This window comes from Pseudophryne corroboree, chromosome 6, assembly GCF_028390025.1.
Source record: "Pseudophryne corroboree isolate aPseCor3 chromosome 6, aPseCor3.hap2, whole genome shotgun sequence".
Lineage (NCBI taxonomy): Eukaryota > Metazoa > Chordata > Amphibia > Anura > Myobatrachidae > Pseudophryne > Pseudophryne corroboree.
Genome location: NC_086449.1, coordinates 52,454,812 through 52,477,011, shown reverse-complemented (window position 1 = coordinate 52,477,011; position 22,200 = coordinate 52,454,812). Strand labels below are relative to the sequence as shown.

The 22,200-nt window shown below is 40.8% G+C and overlaps 1 protein-coding gene across 1 annotated transcript in view; it reads left to right on the top strand.

Annotated features, from left to right (window-relative positions):
• Positions 1–17,618, top strand: part of LOC134936092 (zinc finger protein 271-like) — a 223,794-nt gene extending 206,176 nt beyond the window's left edge. Inside the window, exon 3 of the mRNA XM_063931006.1 lies at positions 16,430–17,618. Within this exon, the coding sequence (XP_063787076.1) occupies positions 16,430–17,580 (1,151 nt within the window). The 3' untranslated portion in view covers positions 17,581–17,618. The remainder of the gene's footprint in view (positions 1–16,429) is intronic.
• Positions 17,619–22,200: the final 4,582 nt, after the last annotated feature.

Sequence of the window (22,200 nt, the reverse complement as noted above, 5' to 3'; positions counted from 1 at the left end):
GCATTACGTTTGCCTGCGCCTTATCGTAGTGTGGTGTATTCAGTAACAGTGTAATGAATTCGGTCTCCATCGGGTGCAATACTGATCTTCGTCCACCAGGTGTCACTTTTGAAAACCACCATTCATGTGTGAAGTCTCCATTATAAAGTGAAACGATGGTTTCAGTTTTAGAACTACTTTTTTTAGATGATTTCTACATTAATTAGAAATGTGAACACAGAAAAAATGGGATCATCATCTCCAACGCACACAAAGATAAGTACAGTTCCGAGTTCTACACAGCTCTATAAAATAAAAAAATCATTACAATCAGTGATAGAGTTGGGACACACAGCACTATAAAAAAATTACAATGAGCAACATCCCTGTTACTGCAGGTGTCAGTCCTCTTTCTCCATAGCTCTCATTGTAGAGTGGTATTGTCATTAGTTACCATGCTCATGAGCTAGGGTTCAATTCCCACAAAGGACACACTTGTGTAGTATATCTGTTAAAATTAGCATCAACTACTTTTTTTTCTTATTTTTATCGAAACAAGTTCTGTCATACTTTGTATACAGACTCAGACATGCACACAGATATACAGTCAGAATAGAAAAAAAACTGGAGGTGCTACTTTTTACACTAATATACAATACAAGGGTGACTTTTCAAATAACGAGAGTCTTATCTTTATGAGACTGAGTTTACAGTACTTCTTCCCGGGCCTCCCCATTGCTTTAATAGGCAGCCCCCACCCGCGTGAGACTTGCAATTTCACGGATTGGGTGTACTGCTTAGTAAATGACAGCTTGAGCCATTCATTTATATACAGTAGTGTACCGGCCACGTTGTGTTTGTCATTTACTAAGTAGTGCATCAAGTCCGTGAATCACAGGAGTCATGGGCTGGGATTGGAGGTGTGGGAGGCTGCCGATTAGAGCAATGGAAAGAGATGGGATGAAGTACAGTAAACTCAGTCTCCTAAAGATAAGACTCTCGGAATTTGAAAAGTCACACTTGTATAGATCTGTAAAAAGTAGCACCTCCAGTTTTTTCACATTTTTACTGTATACGTGTGTGCATGTCTGAGTCTGTATACAAAGTATTACAGAACATGTTTTGGGAATATTAGAAAAAAACTGTTGATGCTAATTTTTACAAATATATAAAAGTGTTGCTTTTCAAATTATGAGACTTTTCTTTGTGACTGCGTTTACTGTACTTCTCAGGCTTCCCCATTCCTTAATTAGGCAGCCTCCCCGACCCCTAATCCCACCCACAGGACTTGTGATTTCACGTTCTGGGTGTACTGCTTAGTAAATGACAATCGCAACACGGCCGTTAGCCTACTGTATGTAAATCAATGGCTCCTGCTGGCTTTGGGAAGGGAACCCAGAAGTAACAGAAGGCACATTAATTTGTAAGGTATATTAGCACTGTGCATGCACCTAGAGATCAAGAGAAGCCTGGCAGGAGTGAGCCGTCAGTTGCCGGGCAGCTCTGCTAAAGTCAGCTGTCTTTTTTTTTTTTCTTGCTGTAAATGCACCTTATACACATCACTATGAAAATAGGATGCACAAGCAGCTTCTGCTGATTCAAATGATATGCGGCATGCCTATATTCTGTGTGAGACTGCGGATGTATCTGCTAACGAAATTCTATGTTATGTTGTTTTCCTGGAAATCACTGTAACGTAGAAGTTTGTATGCAGATACAGCTGGACTCACACACAGAATATAGGCATGTTGCATATAATTTTAATGAGCAGAAACTGCTTGTGCCTCCTATTCATATAATTATGAGTATAAGATGCATTTATGACAACAAAAATATGCCCGATGTTAGCAGAGCAGCCTGGCAACTGACGGGTGACTCACGCTAGGCATCTCTTGATCTCTCGGTGCATGCACAATGCTAATATGCCTACAAATGAACATGCTTTGTGTGTACCCTTCCCCCAACCAAAGCCAGCAGGTGCCTTTCCCGTGCCCCCCATTGCATTAATAGGCAGCATTCCCCACCCCCAATCTCACGAGACTTGTGATTTCACGGGCTGGGTGCACTGCTTAGTAAATGACAAACACAATACAGCCGGTACACTACTATGTATAAATAAATGGCTCATGCTGTCATTTACTAAGCAGTGGGTGTAATCCATGAAATCACAAGTCTCACAGAGGTGGGGTTGGGGGTGAGGGAGGCTTCCTATTAAAGTAATGGGGAGGCCCAGGAAGAAGTACAGTAAACTCAGTCTCATAAAGTTAAGACTCTCGTAATGTGAAAAGTCACACTTGTATATTTGTGTAAAAAGTAGCACATCCATTTTTTTCTAATTTTGACTGTATGTCTGTGTGCATGTCTTGAGTGTGTATACAAAGTTTGAAAGAATTTGTTTTAGAAAAAACAGTGGATGAGTTTTGCACAGATTTACAATACAAATGTGTCCTTTGTGGGAATCGGACCATAACCCACGGGCATGGAAACCATCGGCGATACCACTATGCCAAAAGAGCATTGGGGATAGGTGATTGACACCTGCAGTGATATATTGATGTCGCTCATTGTCATTTTTGTGTAGAATGCTGTGTGTCCCAGCTCCATCACTAATTAGAATTATTTTTTTTCTTTTAGAGAGCTGTGTAGAACTCTGAACTGTGCTTTTCTTTGTGTGCATTGGAGACACTGAGCAAATCTTTTTCTGTGTTCAAATTTCTACTTAATGTAGGGATCATTTGATGCAGCACACCAGGGGAACTTTTAGTATGGCATGCTATCACTGGGTGCCTGCTATTGTGGTGATTTCAAACTCCAACCTGCAGTAATTATGTATTCAAACAGAACTACTACATTTAATGTGCACTGGCCCGCTTGTCAGGGCGTGCTACAATGTTCAGTATTCTGTAGTGACGTATCCATCCGCTACTATTCAGCACTGTTCATTAGTGGAACAATTGCCACCCAGTGATGAAACTATATATTGCATGCTGTGGATCCGATTGTGCCTTATCACACCTTACTTTGCCAATCTGCTCTATTTGTATGGCGCGACTAGGACTCCTGTATGGGGCAGCAGCATGGCTACATCTGTACATCTCTGCCAAATCATCAGAGAAAGGTTAATAGGATGATAGTGGGCTCCTAGGCCCCACCAAGGGTGGGATGCTGAAGTACAGACATCCTAAGCCGTAGTCTCTTACCAGCCCATATAAAAGAGCTATCCAGATCCTGCAGGGAGGCAAAGGTTCATCTGAAATAAGTAAAGCAGAATGGGGAGAAGGTTTATTTTAATGGCCACTATGTAAAAAGTCTGGGAAATAAATGGTTTATTCCAGGATGGAGTGGGATGTAATTAGCTTTAGAAAGAGCAGAGCAGTGTTTAATTACCAAAATGCCTAATTACTGAAATTGGGAGGACTGCCAGGTAAATTGGAAACTAAGGGCAAGACATTTCTTTGTAAACAGAGAGAGAAAAAGAAATGTAAAACATTGGTTTTATCAGGGTTTATTTGAACGTTAGAGTAGGAGCCAAATAGATGAAGTTCATAAAACATATTTCAGGTGAGATGTCAGGGGATTAGAGCTGGACATTAAAACCTCATGGCATAAAGGGGAATTTTATGTTCCTGGGTGCTAGAACCCTGATATTCATGGTGTTTTAGCACAAATAGGCTGCCATGGGTTCAGTAATAAGGACAAACATTAGAGGGGGAAGAAGGCAACCTTGACCTTTGCCATTAGAGAGGGTTCGGACAAGGAGCCTTTAACTTGGACAAATGCTAAGAAATTGTGATGGATAGCAGAGATGCAAGTCAGATATTCCCTACAAAGACCAAAGGATCCCAGGACATAAATCTATGAACGTGACCATACATTTACAGCATCTCAGGCTATATTAGAGAAGGGAACTTAAATTAATCTGATGAATCAGGCCCATCACTTCTGGGACAAAACCCACCTTATCAAGGTGAATAAATTGAGGCAAACAGGTAATCTGGTGGCAGTCACCTTTGCAGATATCTGGAGATCAACATTAAGGATAGAGATTGGTATGTAAGTGCTAAATAAAGTCAGATTCTTACCTTGTATGTGTATGGTGGCCTACCCAAAATAAACAGAGTAGATAAAGACAACCTTTCTGTCAAACTGACAGGTGACACACACCCTTGCACCTAGGCTCCACCCCCCTTTAATATTAAATGATAGTGTTTTATATCGCTTTAATATAAAATTTTATATTAAATATTATATAAATTTATAGTGTTCGATATTAAACCGTATTAACCTTTCTGTCAAACTGACAGGTGACACACACCCTTGCACCTAGGCTCCACCCCCCTTTAATATTAAATGATAGTGTTTTATATCGCTTTAATATAAAATTTTATATTAAATTTTATATAAATTTATATTGTTTGATATTAAACCGTATTAAAAGATAATGACTTTGAAAAGAGTGTCACGTGACACCAGTCGCAGAATGTCACGCAACGCAGCGCGTCAAATCAAGCGGATGAAAGATGCATATTACACAGTGTTAAAACCAGGTAGTTTTAGCGGCATTGATAAATATTATGGGTCGGTTAAAAATAAATTTAAAAGATCCGATGTAAGAAAGTGGTTACAAGAACAAGATGCCTACACGCTGCACAAGCCAGCAAGAAAAAACTATAAAAGGAACATGATTTGTGTATCGGGCATAAACCAACAGTGGCAATGCGATTTGGTATCGCTGATAGATCTGTCAAAATACAACGATGGTGTTAAATACATATTAACAATCATCGATATATTCAGTAAGAGGGTGTGGGGTGAAAGTCTGACAGCTAAGAACGCAGCAACAGTCGCTAATGCTTTTGAAAAAATATTCCAGCGCGGTGATGTGCCGATGAAGCTACAAACCGATAATGGTAAAGAGTTTCTAAACAGAAATCTAAAAAAGGTGTTAGAAAAATACGGTATAAATCATTTCACGACCAATAACGATGTGAAAGCGGCTGTTATAGAGCGTTTCAATAGGACTTTAAAAACACGCATGTGGCGCTATTTCACGGCAAAGAATACCTACAGATATATAGACGTTTTACAAGACTTCATACGCAGCTATAATAACACATACCATAGAACGATTAAGTGCGCTCCAAGCGATGTGAATGACTCTAACGCATTGAGTGTCTTCAAAACGACCTACGGTGATTACTTTAGAAGTAAGAAAGCCCCCGTTTGTTTAGGAACCGGTGAACACGTCCGTATTTCTAAATATAAGGACATATTTCAGAAAGGTTACGAACAGCTTTTCTGAGGAGATTTTTGTTGTACATAGTGTGAACACTAAAGGGATTAAAACGCTTTATAAGTTGGCAGATCTGTACGGTGAAGTTATAACAGGTAGTTTTTACCCCGAAGAGCTTCAAAGCATACCAAAAAATTTGGCGTTTCTCTGCGTCTGTACACCATTCAGGATAACCGGAGGCCTCTTGTTTATCCCTGAGGTGCGTTTTAATGTAGCCTGAAAACAATTTGTCAGAGCTCTCATCAAAATGCCACACCTCATAGATTTTACACACCATGTACCCCATTTCTACAGCCAAGTTTAGTTCCACGGTACACCATGTACCGATGAGTGCACGTTTTTCTGAATCATGAACGCACGGCTCAGCCTGTCCAGACTCAGCGCATGTGCGACATAATAAAACATTAACTTGCCACCCATTTTAACCGGCAGAACCGGAAAGAATAGGCCACGAGGCGGGTAAACTTTAACCCTGGCAAAACCGAAATACTTTGTGACATCACCAAAGTCCTTATAAATAATGCGTGGGTGCTGTATAGGATACGTTTTGGTTTTGTTAACATATGGGTACAAACTGGTGAAATCAAAATAGTGAATTTTTTCATCACAGCCTGTTTTGTGATACAGCTTTATGGCGTTTGTGCGCCCGCCATAAAGAGCATCACGCGGCTCCAAGGGTTCGGGTAATTCTTTACCCTTCAGAAAAGCCTGTAGATCCGCATCAGAATCTAGCATAGACTTCCATTCACAACCCCAGATTTCACGTATCTGAAATCCACAACGTTTAAGGTAGTGCAACTTTACCTGCGTCTTGTGGTGTAATTGACCGTAGGTTGTTTTAGTCAGTTTGTTTTTATCATCGGCGTTGTAACAAGCACCACAGCCGTGATAAAAACAACCTTGGAATTCAAATGCAGTGGGTGTTCCGTTAATCACGGCGTAACCATCCAGGCTGTATTTACCAACTTTCTTCTCGCCCCCTTGTAAAGTGTGTCTTATACTCACACCTTCTTTGTGTTCTATGTACATTAACCACTGTATGGCTGGCGTTGAGTAACGCTTCTGAGTCTTGTGATAGTTATCACCCGGTACAAGTGCCAGTGTCTTTTCCTGTAAAAATTTACAACGGTACATGGCCATGCATACGGAAGCCAACGTGACTAATTGAAAAGCTTCGATGTGACGTTTAACCACAACCTTTTTTTTTTTCTTTGTTATTAGAAATTCCTGTTCTGTCATGGCTATAACAGCCGATCTGAAAGCATCACAAGCTTTTTGTAATATTTTCACATTTTCTTTACAATATCGTACGAGCTCTTTTTGAAAGTTAAACTGTTTGTGTACATGCTGTTTATACCAGGCTGTAAACTCAGATAATTCATCAGGCATCATGTATTGTGGACCAAAATACTCTATTGATGGCATAGCACCTATGTAATTTTGGTTATCAGCTGTGTTAAAAAAATGTGGGAAATAACCTTTGGTACCGTCAAACCCCATCGCCTTTGGTAACTTGCTAAGCCGCATGGGTAAAAAATTTAAAGAGTCGATAAATCTTATCTTCAAATCTTTTACCGTGATGCACATTATGTTGCCGCCTCTAGATAATAATTCCATCTTTAATTTCTCCTTAATCAGCTGGCGCAGCACAAAATACGCATCATAGCGACCTGCATTATGGGCTATGAATGTGTAATGCTCAAATTTTATTTTCATGAACATCTTTACAAAGTCTTCGATAAACGCAACACCATTAAACTCCCAGTCTTTCTCCCCCGTTAATGTTAAAGCGTAACAGTAGTTTGGTATGTGCACACCTGTCTCCTGCATACACTCAAAATCATAAAAGCTGTATTTCTTTGTGGGCTCTTCCGGCTTGATGGTTTGTATATAGCACAAATGGTTCGAAAACCCATCAACGAACACCTTACAAATGGGACACTTTAGGCCTCGGCAGTTATGATCTGTTCGCCTGTAGAGACAACACTTGTCACAATATACATGTTCAAGACAGGATATTTTGTGATCAAGAGCTAAAGCTTTGTGTAGCTCTAAACACTCGTTTGATCGACAAAATACCCTACACACCGAACACCTTAAAGCCGTCACACCATCGTCAATACAATCCGGCCTGTGACAAGCCTTACAAAAGAAAAGACAATCGTGATTATTTCTATGATGGTAAGCGCTATGACAACGGATGCAATAATATCGGGCTCCAAGAAACGCTTTGATATCGAGTATCCCATAAAAGTGACAATCGTGATATAGCACAAACAGCGTGTCTTTGTAACGGCTGTCCGTACAGTAGTATTTCCAATCCCCTTGATTGTAATAAAGGAGATTGATCGAAACATTTAAATAATTTTCAAAAATTGCAACATCGCTAAAGCTGACCGCTTTATCAAGCGGCAGATTCAAAGCTTTATGTAGTTGGATCGCTCTCTCCTGTATTACATGATCATTGGCATTGTTACCTTTATCCAGAAGTTTACAGACGCTAGCGGCCAAACACAGGTTATTACCTATGCGTCTGAAGTCATAGAGATATCTCTTTCTTTTATTTATTATTAAACTTTGGGGCAGGCGTTGTAAACTCCTACCAGTCAAACCAGATCCTGCCCTGTTCATAAAAATACTGATCACAAATCTTAAGCCTGTGGATAATAAGAATTCAGCGTTACTTTGAAGCGTGTTTGTAATCTGGTTCAAAAAACTGGCAGCGTCTAATATTTCTTGCGGCTTATGATGCGAATAGATGGCGTTGTGTAACCCACCCCCCTCCAATCTAAGCTGAACGCGTTCGGCAGGATCCACGCCCGCAAGGACACCATCGAGCATGGCCTGTATAGCCGTATGAATGGCTCGAACCCCCTCTACAAATGATGTAACCCTGTCTAAATTAACAAACCGATAGTGATTGTGGTACTCAACGGCTCTGAAATACGGTCGTTGTCGTTCATAACAGTTAATCGCCTCCAAGTATACATGTTGCCGACCTTCGTCATTACCGGGTGACTCAACACTGCTTGCATCATCATATATGGGGCTTGCAATGCGCTCAATATCTTCAGTCTGTGATTCGTCATTCGGTAATGCTTGGGATGGCGATTGATCTAAATCTACATACATCGCACTCTGCTTCACGCCTACCACATGTTCCCTGTGCCGCTTGCGCTTTCTCAATCTGGTTAATGTTGTTACAGCCTGTTTCACCTTTGCACGTCGGAATAACTGTGAGATCTTGTATGTTAAACAAGGTTTAATTTGTGTTTTTTTTTTACAGGCATTTAAATTTAAAACACGTTTCGAACCATTGCCTAACATGCCTAGTCACGGCTCAGTTTCATTTATTTCTGCAAAATGATGTATGTTGGCTTTAATAAATTCAGTTGTCTTAACTGACCGATCTATGTATTTTGACATGACATTCATATACGTCTCAACAACTTCTTTAACAATGTCTTGTTTACATTTACTACCGTGGCTCACACCTTTAATGTGTTTTAACAAATATCCGGCTTTTACGCCCATGTTCTCAACATCTTCCCGTATCTTACCCAACAACGCGTAAAATTGTATTTCAGCGTCTTGGCCTAATTGTTCTGAATTTTGACATTCATCAACTATGTCGGACGCTATCCCTCGCGCCGGTGCACAAGCATCAGCCGATGCGTGTACCATGGCTGTCGTTGTAAAAATATTGGGCATTGATGTTACACAATCAACCGTTGTAGTATTACCATGTATTCCTGCAACGGCTGATAATACTTCATCAGAACTATTCTGCGGATCTTGTGTCATTGACTCTACACAGTTTGTAATAAGCTCTTGCCCATTTATGTCATCAATATCTGATATCACAGGATTACCAACTATGTGTCTTGTTTCTGTTTCAGAGCAATCCTGTGTATTGGTAATAGTGATGACATCGGATTGCTACAATTGCTTAACATTACTACTTGAGTCAATATTTGATAACAAACCAATGCCTGCTATGTGCCTTGTTTCTGTTTCAGAACAAACCTGTGTATCTGGAATTGTGATTACAGCTGATTGCGGCAATTGCTTAACATTACTTCTTGAGAGACGCAATGCCCTCTTAACCTTTACAGTCTTTGTATTACCAGCGACATCCTGATCTGCAGTGTTAAACGCTGTGTGTTTTGATGTTACAGCAACATCGTTACTTACGCTTGATACAGTTTGTAACGCGATCCTTCTCCGTTGCGGCTTATCATTTTCGGAATAGGCCAATTTTCTTTTAAGATCTGTAAATGCTGAATTATGACTTCTCTCATTCGTTCTTGGTCGAGCCGGCCTTCGTTTGTTCGGGTTGATACAACCGTTATGCACCGTCATAACCGATGACCTAGCAACATCCTTTAGGCTGTTATGTACAATCGACGGCGCTACGAATTGATGGTTCTCCGTTTCAGCGGCGGTTGTGCGTTTTGATATTTTCCCGCTTGTACTAGGCCTGTGTATTTGCGCGACTGTATCACGGCCTGTTGGTATCGTAGGATCATATCGCCTTGCTACAGCGTCATCTGTAATACATATATTATAAAATAAATATAAACGCTGATGCACGTAAATCAGCATTTAAATCAGAGCATAACAATATACCATATAACAGTGCTTGATTACACACCTGCTTTATAGTTGAATGTTTTAGCCCGACCCCCTGTTGTGTGGGGGAAAAACGGTCGCTCATCAACAACATTGCTGGTCTGTATAGCGGCGTTGTGAAAATTTTCAGGTTTGTTCAATATGTCCCGTACAATACCGTCAGCCGTCGCATCATCCATTTTTGCGGAATCTTTAGCCGGTGAAAAAATGAAAAAATAAATATTACATACGGTATAAAATTAGAATAACATGAAAAAGAGATTTATTATTGATAATATAAAGTGTGTACAGTTGACAACAAATCAGCACAACTGTACAAGGTTTATTTTTAATTCTTTACCCGTGGAAAAATAAGTAAATAAATAAAAAATAAATAAAAATATCATGTTACTCACAGGCTGGAGCCAATTCCAAAATATTAGTAAAATCGGGTATAGCGCTGAAGTCTAAGCCAAAGGGGCTATCTCCAACCGAATCGAAATTCTCTGTGTTTGTGATCACCGTCATCCAATCGGGGGAAATAAAAATGAGAAAATAATAATTATTTAATAATTACTATTTAATAATTACTTATCAATGTATCCAGACTGTTGTACGTTCATACTATTTAAACTTTTAAAAATAAGTAAAAATGAACAAATTGTAGACCTTGACTATAATTTCATACTATTTAAACTTTAAATATAAATAAAAACGTGTCAATGGTATTTATAGACATAGCTTACCATGTGCCGTTTGATAACTTGGCAAAGCATCATCATCATCATCATCATCAGATCTGGTTCTACACATGAAAGCATCTTTGCTGTTGATGTTCTGCATTGTCTGTCTCTGAACCAATAATGAACATGAGATACGATTAATATCTGTCAAACGATTTACATGAAATACAGTGTCGCTGCATTCCCAAAATGAATTTTAATCAATACTAACCGGCTCCCAATGGTACTTACTAAATACCAATTGTAGATTAAAGTGCAAAAATGGAATATGAAATGTTAGGAAGCGCTTCCTAACATTTTATACAACTTGTTTGCACTTTACTCATATTAATTCACAGCTATATTTGTAAAATAAAAGTGTCGGTGCATTCCTAAAATGAACCACTAGATGGCGCTATTACCACATATTTAAACAACCTTCAGTGAGTGACAATTATACTTATTTCACAGCCATTTTTGTAAAATAAAATAAAAAATATAACATGCTAGATCCATAATGATAATAATAATAAATAATAATAATAATAACACTTACCATAATGTCTTCACGTGTGTATAGCGATGCAAGTTCGTTTGAAATTCCTTCTCAGTGCACTGTCCCACTTCAGTGCTGTGTCCTATTCTTATAGCCATGGCTGTGAGCCATATGGCCCCCACCAACCTGTGGTATGCCGTCCCACATTTCCAAGATGCTGGGGCGGGGTTTTCAAACATATATAATCTTTGGTTTATACATTAGTAAATGTAATCATGCTTTTCAGTTACAATAAAGATATAATCTGTTAGCGGTACCTTACATGCCATACTCATCGCTTCAAAAACATACCAAATACTTATATATGCATATATATATACAGAAAAAACAATTCCTGAGTGCTCTAAAGTGCTTGTATAGATTGAATGGCTGTCCTTCCAAATTTAGAATAAAATTATTTAATAACAAAAATAATTCATAAAAACCCCATAAAATTATTTAATAACAAAATGAATTCATAAAAAGCATTATACAGAAGTACTTATGAACTAATGTACATGAATACAAATTATTTTATGATTCCATAAATATCCATGTGTGTATAATGTGTACATGTAACATAAATGCATTCTGTGCTTAGATTTAGGACTCATCACCATGATATCTCATTATGATATCTAATTAATCCAAAATACGGAAAAATCCAATTTGAGTCAACACATAAACCTGTAGGTGGCGCTAATGTTCTTCTACAGAGATAACAAGCTGCTTTTTTTTTTTTTTAATGTGCTGTCATCATTTATCACTCATGGCCATTAAAAGCAATATGTTTTTAAATTAGTGCCATGTGTGATGCTTCCGTACATCTAAGAAAATGGACATGGTCAGATTGTAGTCCGTAGATCTGTGTTTTTTTTAAAATGTGCTGTCATCATTTATCACTCATGGCCATTAAAAGCAATATGTTTTTAAATTAGTGCCATGTGTGATGCTTCCGTACATCTAAGAAAATGGACATGGTCATTAGTCATTATGCCTTTTAAAACTGCACCATGTGTACCAAGCGTGATGTTTAAATTGTTGGAATGTGTGAACTATAACAAAGTAATGCTTGAACGTGTACAGACTAGTCAAAATAGTGAATTTTTTCATCACAAACTGGCTTGTGATCTTTATTGCGCATTCTGCGCCTGGTGTTGCGTGACACTGCGACTGGTGTTACGTGACAATTTTTAATACGGTTTAATATCGAACACTATAAATTTGTATAAAATTTTATATAAAATTTTATATTAAAGCGATATAAAACACTATCATTTAATATTAAAGGGGGGTGGAGCCTAGGTGCAAGGGGGGTGTCACCTGTCAGTTTGACAGAAAGGTTGTCTTTATCTACTAAACAGCATCCCTAAATGCATTAAAGAGATCAGCTATCTTAGCAGAAAGGATTCTACTAAATGTCTTTTAGAGACTGGAAAACACATTGTGATCTGGATCCTTAGATGGTGACTTGCACAGAGTGACTGGTACCCTGAACTGCATTTTGCAACTCAATGCAATACCCTCTGGTCTACAATTAGTTGGTCATGGGTTCATCCTACAGCAAGATAAAGCCCCAATATATGCCTCCAGGTTATTTCAGAACTACAGTAACTCATGGAAAAGAACATTGCAGTTGTAGGGTTGAAATCGGGTAAAAGCCAACACAGTCTCCAGACTTAAACCCCATTGAACTGGTTTGTGATAAACAGGACAAAGGGTGAAAGCAAAGCAATCTGCAAGTGCAACACATTTCAGGGAAATTTTGCAACAGTGTTGGGAAGAACAAAACTTGATTTTCATTGTAGAATGAATGCCATGAGCAGGTTCAGTGGTTATTTCTGCATACAATGGCAATTTTTAGAAATCAAATATTTAAATTCTATAATTTATTTTTAGTTGGTTCTTAAGTATTTGCTAATAGAACCACCTGTGCATCTTCCTCTATGAATACACCGTCTAGGAAAATTTCCTTACCCTGGTTTGATAGGATGAAACTTGAAGCAATGATCATTAAGTGATCTTTTTTGTTCAATCATTTAGACTATGCTTAGAGCTTGAAAGCCTGAAAAGGCTGGGATCTACCACTCAGTTTGGAAGACATACATTATCTGGTGTGAATACAGCGGAGTCTCTGAGCCCCAGATCAGGATGGCTTTGATGAGGGGCTTAGTCATCCATTAAGTGTCAAATCACAGCCCATTTTATCCCCTTCACTGGAAACCGAGTTCCAGACCTTTATCCAGGGGTTTGTTCATATGCAGCCACGTTATGTTCCCCCTGTTTCCCTTTAAGACTTAAATTTGGACTCTCCAGTTGATTTAGTTTCTCTGTTTCATTTAAATCAGGAACTTATCCTGCTGGCTTCTCAGCATTCCAGTTCTTCTAGTTCTGCGAGCCCATTTCATCTCCTGCATGTGATACACCCCTTAGCAATCTATATTGATCAGACTGCTTAGCAAGGCAGCGAGCTGGTCTTCCCTGCACACACTTATGAAAGTTTACAGATTATCAATACCTTTTGTGTCTTGGGATGCCCGTTTTGGGTGTTGAGTGTTGCTCACGGTAATTCCAAAAGCATTCACACCCTATATAAGCAAGCTGTGGGAAATCCTAGTGTATGCAGTTGCCCCCCTGATTGGAGGTAGAGAAATCAGGATTTTTGTGTAAGCAGTTGCCCCTCTGATTGGATGTAGGGTTTTTGTGTAATGACTGTTACAACTGTTTCTCATAGTCCATCTGGGTAAACTGCCTTCCCTCCCTTATGATATATTGTTGTCTGGTTTCTGTTATTTTAGTTTGAATGTGGTGTCTTCATTAGGGCTTTGTTAGTGAAACAACTGGTGTCCTACTTGATGTAGGAGGGGTATATAGGGGAGAGAGCATCAATTAGGTTTAAGTAATTGATTTCTCCAAGTGCCCAACTCTATGCCCAGTGTAAGCCATGTCCCCCAGTTTGACAATGAGAAACAGATTTTCTGGAAAGTACATAAGAAAATTCTGATTTTCTTTGTCGTGAACACAAGCACCAAACCTACCCGTGTCTCTTACATAGACATCTATGTGCTCTTATATATACTGGTTGCTCAGGTTACAGATCCTGGAATGCTGCTGTTTCCTCTACACACGCTGCTCAGAATGATTGTAGTGTGTCACATTATCCCCATTTCCATGACTTGTGCAGAGAAAGTGGCAGGATCCTGGTGCATCAGCTGACGGGAGGTATGGGCAGATTTGTAGCATATATCACCTATCTATGCTTTTTACAGGAGGTCAGAATATCATTACATAGATTTTCTATGAAACCCTTTCTCCACACCTCTCCTCCCTTCCCCACTGTCCGCTCACTCCTGTGCATCTCTGACACTGGGGGGAGGGATCAGAGTTCTTACCAGGGGGGTATCCAATTAGCCTTGATAACACGATCTGAGATCACAGCTAATGTTATCACACCTACCTCCCAAATCATGTTATCGCAGCCTGCACTCCTATTTATCACACCTATACTATTCCAAAATGGCAATAATAGGAATATAATTCTAGCTGGCAAAAGCTGAGATTGGAGAAAGTGGGGAATTATGCCTGTACCCCCAAAAAGTCAAACTAATATAGGAAAACCTTGTAGACGTCTATTAGTGGCCATGATAAAAGTATTTACTGTCATTAAATTGGGTTACATTTCTGTTTTTAAAAAAAATGCAGAACATTATATAAAGCAATTTTTCAGCGAAATCAGTGCTTTCATTAAATTTTGGGTACATAAAAATGGGTATAAGTATATATTTGGGTAATTTTACGGGACTAAAAAAAGTGGAAACACACCGATTACTCCCACCTGCAAGCCTAAAACATGTGTCCTACTAATTAAACACCCCAATATACCTGTCTCATACCTTGTACCCCAATTTCCATCACTTTGCATTTTTTGACCCCAAAAATGACATTAATGGCTAATTAAAAATAATTAAACACTTCTAAGTGCCTCATTAGTCATTCAGGGGGATGTACCATGGGTTCAGAACCAAATGCCAAAATTTTTAGCTTTAATTAGTGATTTTGCACTACTTACCACCAGCTCAAAGATGGTGAAGAGAAACCACGATAAACCCTATGGAGATTTATCACCGCTAACAGGATACCAAATCATTGCATTTGTGATAAGTTATCAATATACTGCAGCTAATTGGATACTCCCTAACTGTCATTTCATTCCAATTTGATGACATCATTTTTATTATAATTTGATTTGTTTTATATATGTTATATCTGTGGCAGGAGGAAAGGGGTCTCTGTACTGCACATCTGACTGGAAATGGGAGCCCAGCAATTAGGCAACATACATAAAGATATATCGTGTTCCTTATACATATAACACTACAACTGATAACAATGGTGATCTTCAGGATATTAAATAAAAAAAGTTTGGTTTTTTTTTTACAGGTAACTTAAGGAGATGGAGTCCCAGTAAGAATAGAAGACAGGGCTGTGGAAAGAGACAACGTGAAAAGGAATCTTGTTCCCTGCTCTAGCCAACTAAAGATATCGGCCCTCATTCCGAGTCGTTCGCTCGGTAATTTTCATCGCATCGCAGTGAAATTCCGCTTAGTACGCATGCGCAATATTCGCACTGCGACTGCGCCAAGTAATTTTGCTATGAAGATAGGATTTTTACTCACGGCTTTTTCTTCGCTCCGGCGATCGTAGTGTGATTGACAGGAAATGGGTGTTACTGGGCGGAAACACGGCGTTTTAGGGGCGTGTGGATAAAAACGTTACTGTTTCCGGAAAAAACGCAGGAGTGGCTGGAGAAACGGGGGAGTGTCTGGGCGAACGCTGGGTGTGTTTGTGACGTCAAACCAGGAACGACAAGCACTGAACTGATCGCAGATGCCGAGTAAGTCTGCAGCTACTCTGAAACTGCTAAGTAGTTTGTAATCGCAATATTGCGAATACATCGTTCGCAATTTTAAGATGCTAAGATTCACTCCCAGTAGGCGGCGGCTTAGCGTGTGTAACTCTGCTAAAATCGCCTTGCGAGCGATCAACTCGGAATGACCTCCATCATTTCTTCTTAAGCATCTGAAGGGTTCAAAGAAACTATTTTCATTTTCTAGATAAAAGTTTTTAAATTATACATGATGAGTCTCACAGGAGAGAGATCACATCTGTGCTCCGAGTGTGACAAAAGCTTTACCTGTAAATCACATCTTATCACACATCAGAGGAGTCACACAGGAGAGAAACCACATCTGTGCTCTGAGTGTGACAAAATCTTTATATGTAAATCACATCTTCTCGTACATCAGAGGAGTCACACAGGAGAAAAACCATTTACATGTTCTGAGTGCAGCAAGTGTTTTTCCCATAAGTTATCTCTTGTTATACATCAGAGGATTCACACAGGAGAGAAACCATTTGAATGTTCTGAATGCAGCAAGTGTTTTTCCCAGAAGTCACATCTTGTTATACATCAGAGGAGTCACACAGGAGAGAAACCTTATGAATGTCCTGAATGCAGCAAGTGTTTTTCCCAGAAGTCAGAGCTTGTTGCTCATCAGAGGAGTCACACAGGAGAGAAACCTTTTACATGTTCTGAATGCAGCAAGTGTTTTTCCCAGAAGTCAGAGCTTGTTATACATCAGAGGATTCACACAGGAGAGAAACCATTTACATGTTCTGAATGCAGCAAGTGTTTTTCCAGGAAATCACTTCTTATTATGCATCAGAGGAGTCACACAGGAGAGAAACCATTTACATGCTCTAAATGCAGCAAGTGTTTTTCCCAAAAGTTATCTCTTGTTATACATCAGAGGATTCACAGAGGAGAGAAACCATTTACATGTTCTGAATGCAGCAAGTGTTTTTCCCAGAAGTCACATCTTGTTATACATCAGAGGAGTCACACAGGAGAGAAACCTTATGAATGTCCTGAATGCAGCAAGTGTTTTTCCCAGAAGTCAGAGCTTGTTGCTCATCAGAGGAGTCACACAGGAGAGAAACCTTTTACATGTTCTGAATGCAGCAAGTGTTTTTCCCAGAAGTCAGAGCTTGTTATACATCAGAGGAGTCACACAGGAGAGAAACCATTTAAATGTTCTGAATGCAGCAAGTGTTTTTCCAAGAAGTCATATCTTGCTATACATCAGAGGAGTCACACAGGAGAGAAACCATTTAAATGTTCTGAATGCAGCAAGTGTTTTTCCCATAAGTCAAATCTTGTTAGACATCAGAGAGTTCACACAGGAGAGAAATCATTTACATGTTCTGAATGTAAGAAGGGTTTTTCCCAGAAGTCATATCTTGTTATACATCAGTGGAGTCACACAGGAGAGAAACCATTTACATGTTCTGAATGCAGCAAGTGTTTTATTAGTAAGAAAACACTCAGTAATCACATGCGGAGTCACTCTGAGGGCCTGAATGCAGCTTGTGTATCATAAGTAATGTAACTTATCACAACTGTATGAATTCAATGGAGCCAATATTTATTTTCTGAATGTGACAAGTGTTTTATATGACTCAATCTTGATAAAGACAGGAGAGGTCAGACAAGTGGACCTGGAGATACTTTTTCCCTTGGGAAGGTCTCTGTGTTAGGAACTAGAGCTGCAGTATAACAATAGCCAATGACCGTGGGACTGCCATTACTGAGCTCTGTAATATACAGCTGTTCTGCTCATGCAGGTGCTGGGACTAGTAGAGAGGGGGTCATTCCGAGTTGATCGCTAGCTGCTTTCGGTTGCAGCGCGGCGATCAGGCAAAAAAAATCGGCATTTTTGCGCATACGTATGGGCCGCAGTGCGCACGCGCAAAGTACTTTCACACAAAACTATGCAGTTTTACACAAGGTCAAGCGGCACTTTTCAGTCGCACTGCTGATCGGTGAGTGATTGACAGGAAAGAGGCGTTTCTGGGAGGTAACTGGCCGTTTTCCAGGAGTGTGCTAAAAAACGCAGGGGTGTCAGGTAAAAACGCAGGCATGCCTGGTGAAACATGGGAGTGGCTGGCCGAACGCAGGGCGTGTTTGTGACGTCAAAGCAGGAACCAAACTGTCTGCAGTAATCGCAAGGTAGGAGTAGGTCTGGAGCTACTCAGAAACTGCATGAAAATTTTTACGAGCAGTTCTGCTATCCTTTCGTTCGCACTTCTGCAAGCTAAGATACACTCCCAGAGGGCGGTGGATTAGCGTTTGCACTGCTGATAAAAGCAGCTAGCGAGCGATCAACTCGGAATGAGGGCCAGAGTTCCAGCAGCTCCTCTCAGTACTGGGATTCCTTCTCTGACCAGCAGGGCTATGAGTACTGGGTATTTCTACAGGAACAATGTATGCTGCTCTGTTTCACCATATGGGTTATATTTCCTAAATATCAGTTTTTCAAAGCCACTGATTCTCACTGTCTATGATCGCTGGATGATAAAGGGCAGTAATAATACATGTAAATTCAGGCTTGTTTTGCTTGTATTTCTATTGCCCTTTATATCCAGCACACAAATGGAGTGAAAATCTGTGGCTTTCAAAATAACTGTAGTAACTACAGTATACCCGCTACAGGTCTTTCCTCTGGTCTCTTATACCTCCGTATTATTTCTCTAATACCTTTTATATTACTACTATTACTGTTTAGTAAAATGGTGTAAGTAAAACACTGGTCGTCTGTATCCCATAGCAACCAAATTAGAACACTTGTTTGTTTGCTGGCACTAGACAGCTAATAGCTGATATCTGGTTGCTATGGGTTACAGCACATGCTTGCTTTCCACATCATGTAATTAAATAAGGCCCAAGTTGTGCGCATTGGGCCTAATTCAGATCTGACCACAGCAGTAAAATTATTAGATAACGAGCAAAACTATGTGCACTCTGGTGGGGGTGGGGCAGATATAACATGTGCAGAGAGAGTTAGATTTGGGTGGGATATTTGTTTCTGTGCAGGGTAAATACTGGCTGCTTTATTTTTACACTGCAATATTAATTTCAGTTTGAACACACCCCACCCAAATCTAACTCCCCCCGCACATGTTATATCTGCCCCCCCCCCCCCCCCCCCTGCACTGCACATGGTTTTGTCCATTAGATAACAATTTTGCTGCTGCGATCAGATCTGATTTAGGGCTTCTGTGTACCAGGATAATAGTAAAGTTCCTTCACAATAAATGAAACTAGTATGACAGTAATAATATACACAATACTAACTTTGACATAGGGGGTCATTCAGACCCGAACGCAGCCATGCATCTGTACACAGTGGCTGCATTTGGGTGGTCTGCGCACATGCACTGGCCGCAGTGCACATGTGTGACACTTCTCGCGGCTGCATCTTTGAAGGATGTGGCCACAAGATGATTAGGGGTGGGGTGCGGTGGACCCATCGAGGGCATGTTGTGACTGTTTTCGGTGCGTGATGTCAAATACAGCAGCTCCATTTATAAAACATGGCGGCTGACCGTCTGACAGCGCAGACAGGCTGCGCTGCCAGGGGTCAACATTAGTTTGATGCGTCCACAATCTAATTGCAGATGCATCGGGCTGGCAGACCATCACACATACCGGGCAGCCTTGTCCTGTGCTGGGCGGCCCCCAGCATGTGAGGAGATGGACGCAGATCTGGCTGCATATATCTCTGAATCAGGTCCATAGTTCTCAGTGATGTAACTCAGACAGATCTGTCCTGTATGTAGACTGAAGGACCATGTACAAATAATGGGCCGGATGTAATGGGCTGCGAGACGGCCGGAGCTCCGAGACTGGTTTTGCATTGTAAACATTTGCTGCTTAAAAAAAAAAATATTTCAAGTTCTGGCCGTCTCCAATCCATTACATCCGGCCTCATATCTGTAATAACCATACATGTTACTAGCAGTTGTCCCCATAACACTCATTGACTAAAATTATTTCAGCAGTATTTAATACTTTTGTACATTCCTCTTCTACATTTTAGAAGATAGACTCAGGAGAGATACTTAGGTGATCATGTAACAATGACTATCTGGCACCTCAAAGAATAATTTTATCATTATCTCTTACATCCTAGAGGATGCTGGGGTCCACATTAGTACCATGGGGAATAGACAGGTCCCTTGGGAGCCATGGGCATTTTAAGAGGTGGGCTGGCTCCTCCCTCTATGCCCCACCTACCACACTCGTTGGAGGCGGTCACAGCTAGGGGAGCTCCTAGGAGTTCTTTTTTTTTTTTTTGAATTAGGTACAGGCGACAGCCTCCCTGCTTCGTGAGACTTAGGGAGGGAATAGGAACCAACCCTAGAGGTTAATGGCTCCTATCTCCGCTGACAGGACACTGAGCTCCTGACGGTGATGATCGCTAGCCCCCGAGGCAGCACTGCCGCCACCCCCTAACAGAGCCAGAAGGTCGAGGTGGTGAGTATGACGCCGGTGCCCCGATAAGTGGGTCACCGGCGAGAATGGTGGCACAAGGGTGGGAGTACAGCCGTGTAAGTCTGCGCTCCGGAGGGCTCAGAGGTACATGTGTGCGGTGCTGTGAGGGGAGCCCTGGGCCAGCGCAATACCCTTTACGCTGGTCACTATTGCTATCAGGGACTCTGTACTGCTGCTAGCCACCATTACCCTAGACCAGTATAATCTCCAGAAGTGCGGGAAGACGTGCCATTAAAGGGGGCGGAGCTTCTATTCAGAGCGGATCCAGCACTCACCAGCACCATTTTCTCCCTGCAGATCACAGCTCAGAGACGCTGACAGGGAGCGCTGATCCTCAACATAACTCCAGCTATCCTGTGCGGTACCAGAGGGTTACAGAGGGCGGAGAGTGTTTATTCACATTTTAGTACTGTATAGTCTATTAAGGTTACTCAGTCAGCACCAGGCTTTTATTATATAACTGCCTACTGGGGCACTGTGTGTGCTGGCTCCTTAACTCTGTCTCTCTGAAGGTATTGGGGGGAACCTGTGTCTGACATTTTTCTGTGTGTGTGTGTATGTTTATATATCTCACATTACCATGTCTAGGGACTCTGTGTCTTGTGCTGCAGAGTGTGTATGTTCTCCAGAGGAGTCTATTCCATGTACTCAGGAATGCAATATACTGTCTCAGCCTTCTGAATCCGAACCCCAGTGGGTGGCTTCTATTAAGGGAATGATATCCCAGATTTCATCTAGGATAGCTCATAATGAGACTGAAACACAGGTTTTGAAAAAATCTGTAGAGGTTTTGTCGTATTCTGCTCCCACTACCTTATCCAAATCCCCTGGTATATGCCCCCAAAAAGCGTGCTCTTGCCCAGATATTGCAGGTCGACACGGAAACCGACTCTAATACGGGAGTTGGTGATAGAAATATACTGGGGGGGAGGCATCCCTTGCTAAGGGGGTGCAACTCATAATTGAGGCCATTAGGGACAGTTTACACATTACTGACAAGGTACCTGAGCAGGTTGAGGAGGCTTACTTTACAGACAATAAGAAAGCCTCCCTTACCTTCCCTGCGTCTAAGGAATTAAACGCATTGTTTGAAAAATCCTGGGAAATCCCGGACACAAAATTCCAGATCCCAAAGAGGGTTCTCGTTGCTCCTCCTTTCTCTGAAGAGGACAGGAAAAAGTTGGAAAAACCCTCCTATAGTAGAAGCTTCTGTATCTAGATTGTTTAAAAAGGTGGTTTTACCTGTCCCTGGGTCTACCACTTTGAAAGAGCCGGCAGACCGCAAGATTGAGACTACGTTCAAATCCATATACACTGCTTCAGGCATGGCGTTAAGGCCCACTATTGCCTGTGCATGGATTTCTAAATCCATAGTAAAGTGGTCAGGCACATTATTAGAGGATTTAGATTCTATGGATAGAAGTGACATTGAAATGTTTTTACGTCACATACAGGTTTCTGCAGGTTTCCTAGTGGAGGCCATGAAGGACCTGGGTCATCTGAATGCAAGGACGTCTTCCATGGCTGTCTCGGCACTGAGGGGACTCTGGCTGCGCCAATGGTCTGCGGATGCGGAATCCAACAAAAGTGTGGAGATACTACACTTCGGGGTAAATCCAGAAAACCTACACCAGCAGGTTCCCAGGAACAGAAGCCTGGTTCTGCT